At 39.5% G+C, this 22,521-nt stretch overlaps 1 protein-coding gene across 3 annotated transcripts; it reads right to left on the reverse strand.

The window, feature by feature from the left end:
- Positions 1-935: 935 nt before the first annotated feature.
- On the reverse strand, positions 936-20,113 carry ZNF287 (zinc finger protein 287). Of its 3 annotated transcripts, XM_084862442.1 has the most exons (7): positions 19,844-19,958; positions 19,423-19,491; positions 18,398-18,979; positions 17,587-17,687; positions 15,791-15,917; positions 15,231-15,317; positions 936-5,023 (listed from the first exon to the last, which is right to left on the reverse strand). In XM_084862442.1, exons 3-7 carry the CDS (start codon positions 18,858-18,860, stop codon positions 3,453-3,455), a joined length of 2,349 nt encoding a protein of 782 aa, XP_084718568.1. In that variant the 5' UTR covers positions 18,861-18,979; positions 19,423-19,491; positions 19,844-19,958; the 3' UTR covers positions 936-3,452. The 3 variants fall into 3 exon arrangements, with proteins under 3 accessions (XP_084718568.1, XP_084718567.1, XP_084718569.1); XM_084862441.1 differs by lacking the exon at positions 19,423-19,491 and having other exon boundaries at positions 18,398-18,861; positions 19,844-20,113; XM_084862443.1 differs by lacking the exon at positions 19,423-19,491 and having other exon boundaries at positions 19,844-20,085.
- Positions 20,114-22,521: the final 2,408 nt, after the last annotated feature.

Below are 22,521 nucleotides of genomic sequence, written 5' to 3' on the forward strand. Positions count from 1 at the left end.
GTCAATAAATGTAGAAATAATAGAAAAATCACTGACTTTAAGACAAGAATCTTCATTATTGGATACCGAAACCACCAGGTGAGTTTGTGGCTACACAGGCTATCCATAATCTGCCAAGGTCTCAGTCCACAGAAAAACATACTTTTACAGTGGGAAGATAAGGTGGTTATAACTGAGTGATCAAATTTTGCATCACTGATAGTGAGGCAAACAGATATTAATATGACTTTGATATAATATGACATACATCTGTGAAGTGTTAATGTTAAAAATGTTTAACCTAAATACATCAAGCCTTTGGCCCCAATTGCTAATTTACAGAAACTACAGCAACAAGATAAGCAAACCACAGATCTGTTGACTTGATAAACAATCTGGTTGTAAAACAATAGTTAAATCCTGAATGTGAAATTTTAAAACTGACCGGGTCCATTAAAAAAAGTCCTGGAAAAAAATCAAAGTTGGGAGACTGTTTTATAAAGATGAAACAAACATTACAATAAAATGTAGTGTGTGAGATTTGACTGAACAGGAAAAATTTAAACATGGATTAAACATTTGGTATTAGGAAATTACTCTTCATTTCTTGAGATATATAATAATATTGTGATTATAAAAAAGAAAAAGACTCATTATTTTTTATGAGATGCATTAATAGGGGTGAAATGTCATGTCTTTTATTTTTCAAAAAAATATGGCAAAATGTGAATTTTAAAATCTAAGTGACAGATGTAATTTATTCCTCTTTAACTTTCAGGAAATTTATTCCTTTAACAAATTTGAATTTCATGTATCAGGAAATATTCTTGGTATGACCTAATGTCTTTCAGTATATTTGAATGTCTTTATAATAAAAAGTTGTGGGAAATAAAACACTTGTATTATATTTAGGCTAGACAACTGTAAAAGTGGGAAAAATACACAAAGATTTAGGATTCTCCACTATTATTTTTTGATTATTTTATAAGGGCATCAATGGTTTCAGTGTTATCAATGGAAGACCTTTATAAATGCATTATTTATGCAAAACACATAAAAGTAGGAAATACAAATTAATGCAAAGAAAGACGCTATGGATTATAATACTCCACACATTCCTTCCAGGAGAAAAATGGTGTGTAAGGTATAAAGTGGCATTATAAAAAATTGCATATGAAGTACAATGGTTATTTTTAATCTAATCACTGGCATAAGCATAATTTGAGTATTATACAACCTGGAGATAATCTATAATTTATGAAAGGCAATTCCATAACATCAGGGTAATGAATGACAAGCAAGGAAAAGCAACAACTTCTTGAAGAAAACACTCAACAAGAAAGCCTTGAAGATGTCTTTGCTTCTGCACGTTTTTGTAGGATGTATATATAGTCATGTCCAAATGAAGCCACATGGGTCAACACATGTTTAAATTGATATTTGTGGTGCCAGAATTTGTTTTTCTTAATCTAGCTCAGGAAAACTTCCTGTGCAAATATGTCTCATACTTTCTTAGGACATATTAACAATCCCCATTATTAATATCTTCAGATTCGGTTTCTTCATTTTTAAGTAGTTCTTAACCAACCAATGACCAATATTTAAAACTTTCTTTTCATGTATGTACAAAAAATTATGCCAATTTCACTCCATCATTAAAGTCTACCTTTTTATTCATCTACTTATTAATTCAACTAACAGATATTGACCATCTGCTATACGCAAGGCACTGAAGAAACAAGATGAAATATCAGCTCTCAGAATATGGTCTAATATTTTGACAGTGGAATGCTGTGGATATTAAATGCAATGGTATTTTTGCCTATTGCTATTTGCATTTCTGACAGTTTTCCTTTTATATTGTTTAGGACTCTGCTCCATTATTGTTTAAAGATTACTGCATCAATGCTTTTTTCAATGAATTTCCCTCCTAAATTTGAAGAGTATACTTATATGAAGGAAAATGAATTCTAACTATTCCTTCAAAATCAATAATTTCATTTTTACTTTCTTCTTACAAACAGGATGAATTTTGTTTTTTAATCAATCCGTTTTTTCCCTAAGGTAAACCACCTAACAGTTCATATTAAGTTACCTATATGTTCACTTTCCTCAACTGTTGTCTTCATGATTTTTTTCCTGACTCCACTTTCTGCACTGAACTCATATCCATTTCCCATTACTTATTTTCCCTCACATTAGATTTTATTACTTCCTTGCTTTAGGATATGTAGTCAACGTTGCCAACCCATTTTAGGTTTCTTATGCTCATCCTATGAAGTACTAGCTAAGCTCATGTCCTTACTTTAATCTTTCATCAGTTTAGAAAGCTTTTGGATGCTTCATTTAGCAGTGAATTGCAGCAAAGTATTGCAAGAAGCCCTGAAAGGATCCAATTTAAGAAGTTGGGCCCTGAACACAGTAGGCACTCAAAAAACATGTATTTCAAGTTAAGAAATGGACTTTCCACAGTAAAACATCACAGAGTACCCTTAAGCTATAAAATTAGGAGGCAGGTGGAAAAAAAAAAAAAAGGAACAATATCCTTTTTTTTTCTCTCTCTTTTTTTTTCTACAGGATGACAGATGTTAAAACAGTGAAACTTAGGCTATTTTAAAGATTAACTTAAGCTTGGGTGTTTAATTTTTGTCTTTAATTAAATTGAATTTGTACATGCCTAAGGGTTATATATATACACATTAGTTTTCTATCCTATCATCTTTCACTAAGGTTCTCTTTTTTAAATATTTAAGTATTTAAGGAAAAGTATAATTAAACAGTGGTCACTTAGAAATCTTTAAGATTCTTTAAAATTTCTCCCCCCAAACATGGCAGTTATGGCATAATAAGGGAAGACCTTTTACATATTTAAGGCTTCAAAGCTGGGAAGAACTAAAAGCCTACTAAAACAGCTTTTCTATTATCCCAGGACTACTTTCTTCTGTGAGATCTCTGCTTGATGGAAGCTTTCACAAATTACATTCACAAGGCCTCATTAAAAAGTACTTAAAATACAGTAAGAGTTGGTGAGTTACAGATTTCTGAATACTCTTACTTTCACAGGGTTTCTTTCTGGAATAAATCAAGTAAAGGTTAAGAAATGAAGGAAGGTTGAGCATCAATCTATGAACCAGGTCACTGTTGAATTCCTGGTCGGAGAACATGCCTGGGTTTTGGGCTGGATTCCCAGTAGGGGGCGTGCAGGAGGCAGCCAATCCATGAAGTTTCTCTCTTATTGATGCTCCTATCTCTATCCCTGTCCCTCCTTCTCTAAAAAATCAGTTAAAAAAAAAGTTTTCTTCTTAAATTTCACATTACATTTAAATAGATTATATCCACATTACCAATTGATACTTTTGCTCAGTGGCATGTAACATATAATATATTGCACTTCTTTTGAATGTGTTAACACAGAGAGAGTACAAAATAAAATTTAAATGATTAAGTTGTAATACCTAAAGTCTTCATATCCATTATTTACGATGTTTGGCACCTGTATGAACACGCTGATGCTGAATAAGGTTTGTACTTTGAGTGAAGGCTTTACCACATATACGGCATCCATAGGGCTTCTCTCCTGTGTGAATTCTCTGGTGTTGAATAAGGCATGTTCTCTGGCTAAAATCTTTATCACACTCATTACATTTATAAGGTCTTTCTCCAGTATGAGTTCTATGATGTTGATTAAGTGATGAGGAATAAATAAAAGCTTTCCCACATTCATTACATTTATAGGGTTTCTCTCCAGTATGAATCCTATGATGTTGAGTAAGATTTGCACCCTGTCTATATGCTTTCCCACATATGTTGCATTTAAAGGGTTTTTCTCCATTATGAATCCTCTGATGTTGAGTAAGGTGTACACTCTGGCTGAATGCTTTCCCACACACAGTGCATTTATATGGTTTCTCTCCAGTATGTGTTCTATAATGTTGAGTAAGGTTTGCACTCTGGCTGAAGGCTTTTCCACATATTTTACATATATAGGCTTTCTCTCCAGTGTGAGTAGTTTGATGTTGAATAAGAGTTGAGGAATGAGCAAAGGCTTTTCCACATTCATTACATTTATAACACTTCTCTCCAGAATGAATTCTTTGATGTCGAATAAGGTACGTACTTTGACTAAATACTTTCCAACACTCATTGCATTTATATGGTTTCTTTCCAGTATGTATTTTTTGATGTTGAAGAAGGTGTGTACTCTGACTGAAAGTTTTCCCACATTCGTTGCATATATAAGGTTTTTCTCCAGTATGAACTCTCTGATGATTAATCAGTGATGAACTGTGGCTGAAGGTCTTACCACACTCCAAGCATTTATATGGTTTCTCTCCAGTATGTGTCCTTTGATGTATAGTAAGGTGTGCACGCTGACTAAAGTCTTTCCCACAGTCATCACACTTATATGGTTTCTCTCCTGTATGAATTCTCTGATGTATAGTAAGGTGTGCTCGTTGGCTGAAGGCTTTACCACATTGGTGGCATTCATATGGTTTTTCTCCAGTATGCATTCTCTGATGTGCAATAAGGGATGAGAGGTGCCTAAACGCTTTCCCACATTCTTCACATTCATATGATTTCTCTTTGGTATGGGTACTTTGGTGTTTCACATAGGATGGGTATTTCCTAAACTTTTTCCCACACACATTACATTTATAAGGCTTTTCTCCAGGATAAAATTTCCTGTGTAAAATACCATATGAGATATGATTGAAGGTTGCCGTGTTTTCATCATATGTATATGTCTTATTATCTGAATGGGTATCAAACTGTATAATTAGGTTTGAATGTTTTTCAAAATCATTTCCATATATATCGTATTTACTAAGATACTCTTCTGTAGAATCATCATCTTGTGAAAAAACTGACTTCAAACTGAAATTTCTTTCACTAGTGGGAATTTTCATGAAGGTATCTGGTGATTGCCTCTCTAATCTGTCACCATAGTCATAAGGTTCTTCCAATTTGATGGTCTGGGTTCCATCTGTTCTGAATCCAGTAACATTTTTAACTGGATTACAATCTTGGGCTTCTGTTTCCCATCCTGCAATAAAAAGAATATAAAAAGGAAACTGCCAAAATAGAAGCAATACAATGAATGTGAATAAAATGCTTAATAAAGCCATGGTTCAGACAACCTCATAGGATGGTCCTTAAAGCTCGGGAAAGGAGAATAAAAGGGCAGAAAAACAGAAGACAAAACTGAAAATGGAGAGGCTCCTCATTATTCAACATGGGCATAGAATAAATAAAATAGGTTAGGTCAGGTGACAGAGCTAAGAGAAGTGAATACAGTGGATAACATTGTGTAGGATAACTTTGGATGGCTTTGTGTGATTATTTATAACTAGAGGCCCAGTGCATGGGATTTGTGCATTGGTGGGGGGTGTCGCCTGCAGGGGTCAGCCCGCTGTGAGAACGCCCCTCATCCCAGTTAGCAGAGTGGCTTTGGACCCACTGGACCCTCCCTCTGAGTGGCTGTTCCCGCTGCAGTGGGGAAGCAGCTGCTTATCCTGGTCAGCTGAGTGGTGCTCCCACTGTGGTTGCACCCTGACCACAGGGGGCAGCTCCTGCACTCAGCGTCTGCCCCCTGGTGGTCAGTGTGTGTCATAGTGACTAGTCATTCAGCTGTTTGGTCAGTTTGCATATTAGGGTTTTATGATATAGGATTATCTAATTTATATAATTAGTGCATAAAGTGGACATGCTATCATAACTCCTCCTAATCTACTCTGCACAATCGTACATATTAACAAAACAATTGCATGGTGCTTTTCATACTTAAATATGTCTACTAACTCTCCTACAGCCTAAAACAACAGCTCTCAAAAGTACAGTTCTCAGCCCTGGCCAGATAGCTCAGCTGGTTGGAGCATTGTCCTAATACGCCAGGGTAGTGGGTTTGATCCCTGGTCAGGGTACATTCAAGACTTACTCAATAAATGCATGAATGGATCTGAAAGCAAATCAATGTCTGTCTCTTTCTAAAATCAGTAATAATAATAAAAATCTTAAAAAGTACAGCCCCTAAGCTGGAGGCTAAGCATCACTATCACCTGGGAATACGTTAAATTATTGCACCCCATCCAGGCATACTGAATGAGAACTTAGGAAGTGAGGCTGAACAATCTGGGTTTTTTTTTTTTTTTTTAAAGCAGCCTACCAGGCTGTTTTGATGCACATTAAAGTTTGAGAATCAGTGGCATAAAGGTTAAAAGTTAGAGAGAAAAAACTTCAAAATACCTCCAATTTGGCCTGTGGTCCCAAAATATTCAAACCTTTTCTACTCTACTGTATTCTATCACACTTCATATTCAGCTTAACTTAAAGTTCAAAGTTATTCACATAATTTAAAACTACTTCCTCATAATCTTCTATAGATGCTATGCAATTTCAGACTCTATGCCTTCTCTTATGATACCTATTCCATCTATTAAAAAAGCTTGTTTTTCTCTCCTTCTTAGAGTTCTAAGTACAGATTAGGCTGACTCATTTAAAATTGTCTTCCACTGGCTAGGTGGCTCAGTTGGTTGGAGCATTGTCCTGTACACCAAAAGTTTGTGGCTTTGATTCTGATCAGGGCACATACCTAGGCTGCAGGTTTGATCTCAGATTGAGGTGCATATGGGAGGCAACCAACCAATGTGTGTCTCTCTTTCCTTGCCTCTCTCTCTAAAAAACGAATAAAATCATATCATCAGGTGAGGAATAAAAAACCCACATATAAAATTGTCTTTTTTGTAGGTCAATATGGTTGAATATCAGCAGTTTCATATGGCTCAACCTAATATAATGTGGGGACATGAAAAAACTTGGCCTTACATTAAAAAAAATAAATAAGTAAAAAATAAAAAATATATATATGTAATTGATTTTTCTTTTACAGAGAGGGAGAGGGATAGTGAGTTAGAAACATTGATGAGAGAGAAACATCGACCAGCTGCCTCCTGCACACCCCCCACCGGGAATGTGCCCACAACCAAGGTAGATGCCCTTAACCAGAATCGAACCTGGGACCTTTCAGTTCCCAGACTGACGCTCTATCCACTGAGCCAAACCGGTTTCGGCTGGCCTTACATTTTTATTTCACAATTTTGTGTGTTACTTATATTTCCAACCTTGTTGTTTACTCTGGAACTAACTTATGCTTCTTTTACATTTTCTTCAAAAAATGACCCAAGACTGGACATGGTAGCCACTCACCTGAACTGATAAAATAAGACAGTAACTTGTAAAAAGGTACACAAACACAAAAAACATACAAACAAACAAAAAACTCTGATCCCAACCAAATCTGTCTGCAAAGCAATGAAATATGTATAGGCATAGCTTGGAGATATTGTGGGTCTGGTTCCACGCCACTGCAATAAAGCAAATGTCACAATAAAGTGAGTCACATGAATTTTTTGTTTTCTCAATGCATATAAAAGTTATGTTTATATTATACTGTAGCCTAGTAAGTGTGCAATATCCGATGTCTAAAAAATGGACCTATCTTAGTTAAAAAACAACATATTGTTAAAAAATGCTAAGCATCATCTGAACCTTCAGAAAGTTGTTATCTTTTTGCTGGTGGAGGGTCTTAACTTCAATTTGTAAAATATTCAGTATCTGTGAAATGCAATAAAGTGAAGCACAAAAGTGAGGTATGTCTGTATTTGTTGATGTCTATTATGTTTCCATTATGAGAGTTTAAAACAGATTTAAGTTACAGAACCTTTCTCCTTTGAGATCAGATGGGAAACATATAACTCACAAACATTAAGAATTATTTAATGAAATAATTAAATATGGAATTTATAATGTAGCAAAAATAATACTAAATATTTCAGAAACTTTCTAAGATGCATATCAAAGTATAATAATCACAAATATATTCATTCAATGGAATAAACCATTAAAAAAGGAGTAGCATAGGGGATAATGGAGAATTGATAACTGATAAAAGTAATTAGGTAGGTCTATGTACATTAATACACTTGATCTTAGCCAAAAGGCCGAGAAGCAATATGTACATTAATATAAAATGATGTATAGGATGTATTATTAAGTGAAAACAAAATAGGTAGGTATATAACAGTATGTAGAGCAAGAATCTACCTATGTAAAGATATGTTACATATCTTATAAATAAAAAATACACACATATATTTATACACATTATGCACTATAGTGATAATCTAAGGGAAAAAGTCTTAGTAATGGGTGAGAGGAGAGAGACATTTTATTTGGCTTTCTTGTGCTGGTTGAATTTACAAACTATTTTTATTATTTTGATTTCAATTAAAAAATCAGAGTTGATACTAGAAAATGGTTAGGACTAATCTATACTAATAAAAGGGTAATATGCAAATTGGTCAGGACACCCTCAGAGTAATGACTGAACAGCAGGCTGTGGGGGTGACCGGGCTGGCAGGGGAGTTAGTGAGGGATGACCAAATGACTGAACAGCAGGCTACATGGGGCGATGAGGCCAGGAGGGTGGTTAGTGAGAGACGACCAAATGATTAAATAGCAGGCTGCATGGGGCAACCAGGCTGGCAGGGGGGGCAGTTGAGGGTGATTAGGCTGGCGGGGCGTGGGGGGGGCAGTTGAGGGTGACCTGGCTAGCAGGAAGGCCAGCAGTTAGAAGTCAGTGGTCCCAGATTGTTAGAGGGTCCCGGATTGTTAGAGGGGTCCTGGATTGTTAGAGGAGTCCCGGATTGTTAGAGGAGACCCGGATTGTTAGAGGGTCCCGGATTGTTAGAGGGGTCCCGGATTGTTTGTTAGAGGGGTCCCGGATTGTTTGTTAGAGGGGTCCCAGATTGTTAGAGAGGTCCCGGATTGTTAGAGGGGTCCCGGATTGTTAGAGGAGTCCCGGATTGTTTGTTAGAGGAGTCCCGGATTGTTTGTTAGAGGGGTCCCGGATTGTTAGAGGGTCCCGGATTGTTAGAGGGTCCCGGATTGTTAGAGGGTCCCGGATTGTTAGAGGGATCCCGGATTGTTAGAGGGGTCTCGGATTGTTTGTTAGAGGGGTCCCGGATTGTTAGAGGGGTCCCGGATTGTTAGAGGGGTCCCGGATTGTTAGTTAGAGGGATCCCGGATTGTTAGAGGGGTCCCGGATTGTTAGTTAGAGGGATCCCGGATTGTTAGAGGGGTCCCGGATTAGAGAGGATTCTGGCTGGGCTGAGGGGACCACAACCGCCCCCCCCCCGCACCCGTTCACAAATTTCGTGCACTGGGCCTCTAGTGTTAAATAAAAAAAGCAGTATCATAACTAGCACAAAAACTCAGAGACAAATATTACCAGAATGCTAACAATAAAATTATAGGTTTTTAAAAGTGTTTTCTAATATTTAATAAATTGGCTAAGCCTTTTATTTTTTTAGCACTAGAAATGTACGTAGTTCTATTACTTTTATAGAAAAAAATTCAAAACAATTTCTTCAAAATAGATTTGTTACTTTTCCCCCACTCCCAAAAGGAATAAAATGAGAATGTTAATGGACTGTGTAGGTAAATACGTGAGTGTGCAAGCATGTACATATACACAACACAATGAGATAATACCAGAAGCTGAGTTTAAGTTCTATGTAATCAGAATTCGTCTGTGATAGACTATTTCATATACCTGAAAAAGAAATACTAAAGGTTATAATTAACAAGCTTAAAGTAACAAGTCTGAAAGATGACCATGATGAAATTGCTACTCTAAAGCATACATTTTTAAATCAGTCAATTTATTGGAAGTTCAGAACTTGAGATAATTAAGCAGAGCTTAAAGATGTGTATATAACTAACCAGAATGAATTGATTACAAGTAATAAATACCGTATCTACTGGGCCAAACAATGGTACAGCTCCAGTAGAAGAGTTCAGTGTTGACTCAGGTAATCAAAGGAAAGCTTTGGGGATGGAAGGAGGCATGATTTGAGTTGAACCTTAAAGAATGTCTAGGTTCTGTGTGTGTGGGGAAAACCTATAAAAGTTCTGAGATAAGACTGGCCTTTGAAGACCAATAAATACTACTACTCTATTTGTGAGTTATCAAAGTTTCCATTTCCTAAAATATGACTGATTAGATAGATATACTAACCAAAGGTTCAACTTGTATCACTAAGAAAGTAAGAAAAACAATATCTTCAGAAGCCCAAAATCAAGTAAAGACAAGAAGATAGGAAATCAGCAAGAGCTCAAGTTGGCTGCTTGTGACAGATCCTCAAACCTGTTGATGACCCTTAAGATTCTACTTTGAGGGTGCAAGGGACTCAGGGACCAGAATAAAGAGCCTAAGACTCAATCCTAAGCTTTAGGAGGGAAGGTTGAAAGGAGTTTATACACTTTGTATTACGCTCTGTATAAGGACAGGCTAGAAAACAAGCAAAAACAAGACAAAACAAAACTTCACCTCTACAAGATACAAAAAGGAATTTGCCTTTTTCAGTATTGGTGTTTTTTGGCAGGAGAAAACTGTCCTCTCAATACATGACCATAAACTTCTCTCTTTTGTGGCTTTACAACCCTAATTTATGCTACATGAATAATCTAAAAGACCATGCTGAGAAGTCAACTTAAAGTTCTTCCAGAGGGATAGTATCACTCAGAAGTCTATCCTAACTCTAGTTCAGGCTTATTTCCATTATGCCGTATGTCTTCTCATTGTTTAGAGTCTGTTGAAATCATTCCCCAAAGAATTTAGTGTGCTACAGGTATATTTTATGTCATTCTATCAAGGCAAATAAAACCATAAATTATGAGAAGAACAAGCTTTCAATTAGTGTGACCCTTAAAATACCTAATGACCACATAAAGTAAAAAACAAACAAACAAAAAACCAGTTAAAAGTTTAAAAAAGTGAATCAAGTCATTCTAAGGTAGTGTTACTATTGTTTAATTTTCTGTAATGCTGTAGTCCAGTGTCAATATTGGTAGACACACTAGAAGTCAGTGCCTTAAAAAAACAGGAAAGTAAAATGCAAACAGAATATACAGTGATTCTTTAGTCAAAGAGAAACATAGGAAGGACAAACCAGAAACAACTAAACATGTTTAACTACATGAAGTGGATGGAACAGGGCAGAAGAGATGAGAGTGTGTATCTTTCTTTAAAATTTTTTATTTATTTATTTATTTATTAACCTTTTATTGACTTTATTGGGGTGACACTACAAAGTGTACACCTTTCTACATAGTTTTGAGTTCTGAACCATGTTAAAGTTTTTATATACTAAAAAATGTAGTTTAAGAAAAAACAAAACAAGGAAACACTAAAACTGAGCACAAACAGAATCAAACAAACTTAGCTGTATATGTTATGACTAGGTGCCCAGTGCACGAATTTGTGCACATTGAAAGAAAATTAATGAGACTATTTTAGTATCGCTATTCGCCCTTTCTCTATAATAGAAGTGTCAACCAAATTCAAGATCGACAATGACAGATGGAAACACATGCGTGTGATTGGTGCCAGCAAGAGCTTTATACATATTGTGCATGTGTGAGTCAACTTAGCCTTTTATATACCTAGAATAAACTTGCTTAACTACACTGCTTTCTGATTTAGCTAAACTTTTTCCAGCCCACAACTTCTCTTTCAGGTAATTGTCAGCAACACAGCAGTAAATATCAACATGAAGAAGATTATTATTGTAGATCACTCAGTGAGAACAAAGGGTAAAATATGTAACTGCAGCAGTGTTTGACTATATTCTGCGCAGTGAAAAATCTGAAGTCATTTTCAAGGTCCACCATTTCTTACTTCTTTTCAGTCGGGTCAAGTTCAAAACTTTCTAAATCTCAGTTTTCTGGCTACTGAAAAGAAAATAGGATTCCACCAAGTCTCCTATCTACCTACTCCAGGACTTCTGTGAGGATCAATGAGATGAAGCATGGGAAAAAGCCCCACAGACATTTGGTTACAGTGTGAAATGTCTGCACATGGCTATAAAGCAAGTTGTGTTCTTGGGCTGAAGAAACTACAAGGAGGCTAGTTGCTAGGGAGAAGAAGCCGGGTGTTGCTACCTGACATCATTACTAGATGGACACTTAGCATATTAGCCTTTTATATATATATAATAGATAGATAGGAGGAATAATTCAAGTAACTTTTTTTTTTTTTTACAGAGAGGAAGAGAGAGGGAGAGTTAGAAACATCGATGAGAGAGAAACATCGACTAGCTGCCTCTTGCACACCCCCCATTGGGGATGTGCCCGCAACCAAGATACATGCCCTTGACCGGAATCGAACCTGGGACCCTTCAGTCCACAGGCCGACGCTCTATCCCCTGAGTCAAACCGGTTTCAACTAATTCAAGTAACTTTTGAACCAAGTGTTCTGTATAGTCTCAGTGGAATATATATAAGGACAAAAAAGACTTTGAAGAACTCTGAACCTAGACAGTTTGTTATTATATTATATGATACTGATATTCCTAAAACCATTTTTGTGTTTATTATGATACAGCAAGTGGGTAAATATATTGATGTTGTTGGGAACCAGGTTATTCATTGTATGGGAAAGGAAATACACAATGAAATATGGGAAAATACAAAATGGAATTAAGAGTTATCAGTATAAATTCATGAGAATAAAAAACAAACCCCTAAAACTACATACATAATACATATACATATCTACTGAACAGATTGAGAAGCAATGATACCTCATCGTAATGAGTACACATACTGCCCAAATCCTAGTTTGTAAGCACTATTTTCAGTTCCTTAGAGAAATTATAGGTCTAAGGTAGGCCCAAGGTAACATAAAGAATATCTTGTGCCAGAAAGCAAGGAAATGCTCAAGGATTAGTGGTGATATCTGAAAAGGACACTAGTTTGAAAGGCTCCCATTGAAGTGGTCCAAGATGGTGATGTTGGAAGATCCTGAACTCACCTTAACCAAACTATCAACAATAATGAGATAAAATTACATTATGTATCTGTTGAGGAAATGCAATGAGAAGTCCATACCCATAAAGTATTCTTGGCAAAATTGTCTAATCAGAATCATGAGGAATATTCAAACAAATGTAGGTTATTAAAAAACAAACAAACCTGGCCTGGATTCTTAAAAAAAAGTTAGCATCATGAAAGATTAAAGGAAAAGGAAGGGAGGAAGGGAGGGAGGAAAGAAAGGCTGGGGCACAGTTCTAGACTGGGATTAAGGGCCTGGGCAGTTTGGCTTGAACTAGAAGGTGACAGTTCGATTCCTGGTCAGGGCATGTCCCTGGGTTGTGGCCTTGATCCCCAGTAGTGGGTATGCCAGAGGCAGCCAATCTCGATGATTCTCTCATCACTGATGCTTCTCTCTCTCTCTCCCTTTCTCTGACATCAATAAAAAACATATTAAAAAAAATAAGATAAAATAAAAGGGACTAAAGCATTGATAACCAAATGGAACATGAGATTCCTGACTAGATCCTAGATTGGGGAGAAAAACATCTATAAATTATATTTTGGGACAGATAGAGAAATCTAAGTATTTGACTATCAATTAGATAAGATTATTATTTAAATATTAAATATTTGGAGACAATGGTATTGTACTTATGTAGAATGTCCATGTTATTAGAAGATATATATTGAAACATTTAGGGGTGAGATGATATGATACTTGCAACTAACTTTCAAATGGTTCACTGTAAAAATAAAGTATATGTGTGTACATGTAAAGAGATAAAGCAGCCCTGGCCAATGTGCTCCATGGTTAGAGCATCAGCTCCCACACGAAAAGGTCGCAGGTTCCATTCCTAGTCACGGGCATGTGTATGGGTAGCAGGTTCATCCCCAGCCTAGTCAGGGAGTGTGTGGGAAGCAACCAATTGATGTGTCTCTCTCACATGGATGTTTTTTATCTTTCCATGCTTCTCCCCCCCACCCCGCTTCTACTCTCTCTAAAAAATCAATAAGGCAGCTTGGCTGGTGTGGCTCAGTGGTTGAATGTCAACCCATAAACCAGAAGGTCACGGTTCGATTCCTGGTTAGGACACATGTCCAGGTTGCAGGCTCAATCCCTGGGGAACGCTAGCACAATGAAAGCCTCAATCCCTGAGGCAGCCAATCGATAATTCTCTTTCATCATTGATGTTTCCAACTCTCTCCCTTCATCTCTCTGAAAACAATAAAAAATAAGGCAAAAGTGGCTGAATGATGATAAATATTGATTCCAGATAAAAAAATATATAAGTATTCAATGTATTGTTCCTACAACTTTACTGGGTTGAAACCTTTCAAAATAAAGTTGTGAAGGAAGGAAGGAATGGGAACCACCAAAAAGGCTATCAACAGGGAACAGGTTCAATAAAATATGAGAGACACAATAAAATTTGATGCAGGTATTTAAGCTCTTTACATACCCATTTGGAACAATTATCAAGCTGTGCTTTTAAGTAATAAAAGCAAAGTACATTACTATGTGTACAGTATGTTACCATTTATATTAGAAAATGGAGAAAAATATTTTCATACTAACTTCATATGCAAACAAACCAAAATAAATGCCTTAAAGAATAAACTAAAAACGAATAACAGTGGTTGTGTGTTAGGGAGATGTAGGAACTGGGTCAATATGGTACACAAGTGCGAGATTTTTGTTTGGCTTTGTATAAACTTTTAAAATGGCCCTGGCTGGGTAGCTCAGTTGATTAGAGCATCATCCCAATATGCCAAGGTTGAGGTTTCGATCCCTTTTCAGGGCACATATAAGAATCAACTGATGAATGCATGAATAAGTGGAACAACAAATTAATGTTTCTCTCTCTCTCTTCTCTCTCTCTAAAAATCAATAAATAATACACTTTAAATTGAAAAATATATTTTATATATTAAAAATATTATGATCTTGTGAATAAATTGTCTTCTCAAATACTTAGAAAATAAAAAATAAACGAACGAGTTAGGAAAGTAGAGGCAGGGGGCTATAAAGTTTTGTTTCATTTTATAAATAAAATAAACTCAAATAGAAGGTCTGAAACTTAAGACTTCAGAAGACATTCATGCATGCTTAAGTGAGAGGGAGGGAACACTGGCACAATGAAAGCCTCAGACAAAGGCTAAGGGATGGGACTCAGGGTCATGGGGAAGGATACATGAGACATAAGGGGATACGTGATGTCTGGAAAATCTTTTCCTCCAGATGGTCTCTGCAAGAAAGTGTTCTTGAGACTGGATGTCTTTGTGGAAAGTGACTTGGCCACATTTAAAAATACATCTCACCACACTCAGGGTAATATAGTCTAAGTGTAGAGATTCTCATCCATCACTGATTCTCTCACCTGGAGTAGGGCCTTCTAATATTTCTTTCATCACCATCCATGGTTCTTCCAATATAGGAATCACAGTTGGTCTGTACACTGTAAGTCCTGTTCAAGGGGAATATAATGAGTTTTATCCTGGGTATAAACATTTGTTCAAACTTTGTTACCTGATTTCTCCAAATGGATAGACCCCTACAGGAAAACAATAGTTCATGGATGTGTCCTAATAAATTAGGTCCTTGTGCTTTTCAGAGCGAGGCACCTTGAAGGATATGTGCTTAGGGATCATGGGGGAAGGAGATCTTAGGCGAAGTAGGGTATGAGCAAGGCACAGCACTGGGTGGCAGCCCCGTGACACTGCACATCAGTTTTCAATGATCTTCTACTCAGAAACCTTTCCCTTGGGATAAGGACTAGAACATAGCCATTTCTGTGCCCAAATGCAATGAGCACAACTGATCTCTAGGCCTCCATTCTTAGCAAAGTCCTTTACAGGTCCAGCCCATTTTTAATAATGGAGGGGGAAAAAGATACTCTGGTGGCTATGCAGGGGCAGGGTGGGTGCAGATGATGCTTACCTAGAGAAACCATGTTCCAGTAGTTCTGTAACGTTACAGTCTTGTACAATTCCTTCTGCACAGGACGCATTAGCTCCCAGTCCTCCTGGGTGATATCCACAGCCACATCTCTGAATGTCACCGATTCCTAAAACATCAAATATAATTAACTTGGTTCAGGAAAGTGATAGTGATAATACCAGGTAGGTGTGCGGTGGAGAGAATCAGAATCTTGAGCTTCAGTAGGGCCCTAAAAGTTTTCTAGTCAAAACTTTCACCCAATGTATGGATGAACATACCTGAATGGCTATAAAGGGAAGCTTGAAAATACTTTTAGTTTGGAATTATCGTTTTTCAATTGCCACTAATGCATACATTGGTGACTTCATCTTAAAGAAGAAAGAGTTTTAAACACAGATGACACAGAATTCAATGGTTTTGCTCTTCAAGCTCTGCCTTAAGAAAAAGTTCAGTGTGTTATAAATTGAAACTTTGATATTCTGTGTGCTCTACGATGAGATGCAGAGCCCTTTCCGTCTTCACCACACTGTTTAACTGCCTACATTTAGATACATTTCACATCTCTTTGGTTAAAAAAATTCGAATACACTTACATGGTTTTCAAATAAACTATGTTTCTTTAAAAACTTATATTGGGATTTTGAAATCATATTAAGTTTATAAGTTAGGGAGAACTTTTTTTTACAATATTCACGGCTTCTTTCACATCCTATAGTAGGGGTGTCGAACTCAATCAGAGAAGGGGCCAAAATCTAAAATCCAGCCTAAATCGCGGGCCGAATGGTTTACTGAACAGTCATAAACTGACAATGTCATAAACTGACAGCGGAGTGCAGTGATGACAGCGCGGTGCGGGCCACATTGCAAGGCCTGGCGGGCTGGATTTGGCCCGTGGGCCTTGTGTTTGACACATGTGTCCTATAGAATGATACAGAACACGAAGGTATTGCAAAATTTATACTCTGCTTAAATATCTATTTTAAATTTGAAAGGGGGGAGTAATAATGTGAATGTAATATTTTATTTCATTTTATCATCTATATAATTTTTATGTATAAAAATGATTAATTTTTGCATGTGATTTACTCTAGCAGTCACTTCACTCAAATTTTTATTATTGGTTTTAATAGTTTTTCCCTTGATTTTCTTCTATTTTTCAGATAAACATTCATATTGCCTATAAATAATTTTATAATGGTTACCAATTGCAGACAATCTATGTTTTTACAGTAAATCTTTCTCTTAAAATGGGCTGAGTTGTTCTTCCTTAAAATAAAATAGACTAATGATCAAAAGTACCTCCATATAATACATTGCCTTTAACCACTTGTTCACGAGGAAAAATATCAGTAACTACTGTTCACCCTACTGTGATCTTATTGATTACTTACAATACAAGGTAACAAGTCTCATAATATCTAATCCTCATAGAGGAATATTTTATTTATTAGAGTAAAATAACTCAAGCTGGATGGTTAAGTATCTTTCCCCAACTTACAAGTCAATGGTAGAACCAGAAACCAAACCTAGATCCATCTGGCTATGCAGGTCAATCCCTTAACCTCAACGCCATTCTATTGCCTTAAAGAACAAAGTGAGCAAAAGCATCCCCATTTCCTACACAGGCATTCATCTTCCTTAACAGGCCAGCGTGGCTGAAAGAGAAAAACAGGCTTACGTCCTTGATTGGATTTTTGGGGTCACAGAAGTTAGAAGGACAGGAAAGAAAAAGTTAGGAGGACAGGAAAGAAAGACTATGAAGACTTTTTAAAATCACAGAAGAAACTAAAACTCACTTTGGTCACCAAGTCATTTAGCCACCCAGCCTGGAAAGCATGTTTTCCTTTGGGGTCTTCCTCTGGGATCTCTTGGGGAAAGGCAGAGTTTGGAGGAGCAGCTAGGGAAGAGAAAGAGACCATGATGGAGATAAGTCCTATTTGAATTGCTAAATAGATGCCTATATTTTCCTTCCCTCCGTCCCTCCCTCCCTTCCATTTTTTTTTTTTTTTATAGATGCCTGTATTTCCTTAAAGTGAGAAGTCACAAGGAAAGCAAAAACAGCACCCCTATTCAAAAAAAATCAGCAGGAAGAAGCAAGGACTTGTCCTAAGACTTCGGTGCAGGCTTTAAGAACAAGTCTGCCCTGGCACTCTTAAGTATATATACACTAAATTCACAATTTTCTACTAAATCCTCATGTGATGTAAATTTTGTGAGTTGTATCTTCACTTAATAAGCAAATGTTATCTGGACCTTTTTCTACCTATTTGGAAGTGTTACTGTAAAACCCAATTCAAAAAGCAAATGATTTATTGGCAGAATGGTTCAGACCTCTGCAGGTACACTTCCTGAGGGCTCACAAGGGGGAAATCTGGTTGTGTCTGATCACTGTTTTATGACACATCTCCTCTGGGTTTAGAGAATGTGTCTGTGGTTCCAAGAAATCTGAAGGGGAATAGCATGCAGAATGAGGATCATGTTCAAGCCTGTTCTCACCCCCTCACTGACCTTCCGTCTCCCCATTTCATTAACAGGCTGCTCTATGATGTGCTTGTTGTCTTCTCTAACCAGCCAGGACTCCTCCCCTCTTTGCTCTATAATTCTCACCTTCATCTTCTAGAATCTTAGTCAAATCCTCCACCAGGGTCACTACTTCCTCGCTGCTCTCTGGGTACTGGGACTTTACCCAAGTCTTAACCTCCCCAGGCAGGATGGTCAGGAATTGCTCCAGCACCAGCAGGTCCAGGATTTGTTCCTTTGAGTGAATCTCAGGTCTCAGCCACTTCAGGCAGCGCTCTCGGAGTTGATTCAATGCTTTTCTAGGACCAGCCAAGTCTGGGTATGGAAAATTCCTAAAGTTCTGTCGACAGGTCTCAGTGTCACGCCGGAGTCTTGAGGCAAGGCTTTCCTTTTCTGCATGGCTGGGCCCACTCTGAGCCTTGTCTGGCTTCCACATTAGAAAGAGTTGGGAGCGGGAAGAACTGGTCATCCTCTTGCTCGGGGCTGACATTGCTGGGGGTTCAATCTGGCAATATCCTTTATTTTGTGAGCCAACTGCTTGAAGTCTCATGCTAGAGCCACAAGGACATTATATGTAGGGCTGCTGCCGCCAGAGGCACAACAGTCAATGTAGAGTTATCAGCCTTAGTTACAAATTCTGAGCCTACTTGCAGGGATGGTTAAAGAACCCTAAAACACAAAAATAGACCACAAATTCAAGAATTCCTGGTGCTCCCTCCTATACACATACACAAACAGAAATAGACTATCCAGTGTGCACAGAAAGAAACATACAGACTTCCTCATGGCCAGTGCGCTCAGTGGCTGGAGAGCACGGAAGGGTCAAGGATTCCATTCCCGTCAAAGGCATGTACCTAGGTTTGTTCCCATGCCTGATTGGCACGTGTGGGAGGCATCCAATCAATGTGTCTCTCTCACATGGATGTCCCCTCCCCCCTTCCTTCCATTCTCTAAAAATCAATGAAACTATTATCCTCAGGTGAGGACTAATAGCAACAAAAACCACACCACAACCTCCGCCCCCGGCCCCCTCCACCCCCAAGCCATACAGACTTTAACTTGGTTTCCTTTCTTTCTATCTTTAGACTTCTAAAAAAGGGCGAGCCATTTACCTGCCTTTGCATATGAATTCCGGCCTATTCTGGTTTTTCATTGACCCCTGGGGGGACCAACCGCGTGGACTGGAAAAAAGAAGCGGTTGGTGTGATCTGAAGCCCTTACATGCTTCTAAAGCAGACAATTCCTTCTGAACACACCGAAACCAGGATGGCGGAAGAAAACCCCAACAGGCCTGACTGGGAGAAGAACCCTAACACCTGTCCAGGCTCCAGCTCGGAGCCTCCTCAACCACAGCCCCGTCACCAAGGCCAGATGTTTACAAGGTCCTGCCCAGCAGATGTGCTGACCTTGCCGCCCGTCACCTCCCCTTTCCAGAGGTCTCCGAGCTCCTTCAGCCCGAGGCCCCCGGTAGCAGCACTTACCCCGAGCCCACCTCCCGCAGGCCGCCAGCACGGGCGTCCGTGACATCATTACCTGTCGCCGGGACGGAGAGGCCGGAGGCCCCGGCACAATGGCGGCCGGCGGGGCCCTGGCGGCGGGCTCGGCCCCGCGCTGCAGAGGGGCCTCTGGCTCCGCCACTGCCCTCCCCGGAGAGCGCGGGCGTCTCGGCCTGGAACGCGCGTCCCACCCCCGTTCCGAGAGGCCCGGCCGGGAACCCGCGGCGCCTCCGGTCCCCGAGACCTCGCCTGGGCGCCACTGCGCATGAGCGCGAGGCCGCCGCTACGTGCCCGCTGAGCCAATCGGAGGCCGTGCCCCGGCTCGCCACGGACTTGTCGCCATGGCAACCTCCTCCGGCCTAGCCCCGCGACTTGCCGGTTAGCCTTCCGGGTAGTGAAGGGACCTCACTCCAGGCTGCCCTGGTCAGAGGCGGGGCGACGGGAGGTGCAGGGGGAGGAAGCGCGCGGACGGGAGGGTCGGAGCCCCGCTGATTAGCCAGAGTAAACCGGCGCCTGAGTTCCCGGAAGGGTGGGGAGAGGAGTGCGGGTCTAAAGGTGAAAAGCCCAATGCTGGCGGGGGCTTTCCTGTAAGCGGACACTCACTGGTAAAGGTTCTGAGTACCTCCTCAGGAATCTGATTCTGAGACTCCCAGATTGTAAAAAACAACAATATCCGAAAGCATGCTGTTTACAAGAGACTCAAAACATACACAAAGTGCTCGAAAAGGAAAGGATAGAAAAACATAGCCCAGGTGTTCCTGTTACCTAATGCTGTTTTGGCAAACCACTGCCGAACTCAGTGGTTTTAAAGGACAAGCATTATTGTGGTTCACGAATTTGGAAGGGGAACCCCGGGCGTGGCTCTCCTTCGCAGCACTGTCTGGGGCCCCAGTGGAGGCGATTGGCGGCGGGGGGGAGGTTCACTTCCAAGAAGGCTTCCTTACCCTCATGTCTGTGCGTGGGCTGAAGTGGCCTAAGGATGAACGCAGCTTGGATTTGACCTGAGTGCCTTCTTGTGGCCTTGCCAGCACGAAGTGCAAAGGTGGTTGGGCTTCTCACATGATGGCCCTGGGCTTTAAGAGCAGTCTTCTAGTGAACCAAGAGAGGGGCTCCCTTGGAAGTCTCAAAGCATCACTTCCATCACACTCCCAGTCAAACCAGTTACAAGTCTATGCAGAATCAAGCAGAGGTGGATGTAGACCCCAACTCTTGATGGGAGGGGTGTCAGAGAGTCCTAAAGTTTCCACACCAGGCAAATGCGTCAACTTGGCTAGGCTACAGTCTCCCACTGTTCAGCCACATTTTAATCTGGCAGCCAGTTTACTGGCGGTGAGGGCACTGTCACCTAAGGTTGGTGCAGTGCTAAGAGTGCATGTGAGGCTGCAGTAGCATGATTATTAAAACTGTCCCTGGTGCAGAATGGGCATGGGGCACTGATGGAAGGGAATGCACTTGGGGATGCCATATCTCAAATCTTTGTGAGATTGGGCAGGTAGCCATCTTAAGGACTATGGAACGAATGGCTCTTACTGAGAACTATTGACAAGGAAAGGCTGAGAGGGAGGAAAAGTGTAGAGCTCCTTGAAGCCGGATGATAAAATGTAAGAGCAGCATAACTTCAGATAAGGTTGAATTCTCAACTCCAGAAAGCTTGCGTTGCTGAGATCAGACCTGCTTAGAAAAGAGTAGAACCCTGAGACGCAGGATGGGAATGTTTGGATTAATGTAGGCTAACATCTCAAAACACCAATCCCTCTAAATTCTCTGGGCCTGCAAAAGTGGCCCACTTGAATTGATACAGAGGTCTCTACTTTACAATAAAACCTGTTCCCCTCTCACAATCTACTCTTTGCTCCCCTCCTGGTCACTACCAATAACTAGGGTCAAGTCACCACAGAACCCAATAGGAAAAATGTGGGGCCTAATAAGGGAGGAAAAGAACTATTCCTGGCTGGGTAGTTCATTTGGAAAAACACTGACCTGATACATTGAGATTGCAGGTTCCATCCCTGGTCAGAGCACATCAAGAAGCAACCAATGACTGCATACATAAAGGAAACAACAAATGATGTTTCTCTCTCTCTTGCTCTAAAATCAATAAAAAAAGCACTATTCTCTGAAGTTACTGCAGACCCTTGCCACTCTGTCTGTAGGAACTAGAAGAGTATATGGGTCTGGATTCTGGGGATGCTGGATCAAGGAGGGCAGAACCCTATAGTTGAGTACTGGCAAGGTTATTGAAAATGATATATTTGATATGTTTATAGTCCTGTGATAAGGGTGTAAACATTCTGGAGAGGATGCCAGGAGATGGTGCTATGTATTGCTAGGACCCTTGGAGACTTGGAAAAATATCAATAGATGGAAGCAGAAATGCCAGAATTGCTTGACAAATGATAAAAGAAGGGATTTGCAAGGCTCAGAGACATAAGTACCAAGAACAGGCAGAGTATATTAGGTTTGAAAATGAATCAGAATATATAGAGCTGGAAGGTTTGGGAGACCTTCTATTGGTACAGAATGTGCTAATGGGAGGGGACACCAGTATCCTTGAAAAGTTCAGTGGTGGCTGTCCTCTGCAGGCTGAGGCTGACAGTAGGGGCTTTGTTACAGAACTGGGCTTTCTGAGGGTGGCACTTAACCTTCAGAAACAGGTGAGCTCAATCAACATAATGAGCAGTAAGATCAAAATGGGAGTGGCATGGGAAAGTAGGG

This window comes from Pipistrellus hanaki (genome assembly GCF_964339955.1).
Source record: "Pipistrellus hanaki genome assembly, chromosome: 16".
Lineage (NCBI taxonomy): Eukaryota > Metazoa > Chordata > Mammalia > Chiroptera > Vespertilionidae > Pipistrellus > Pipistrellus hanaki.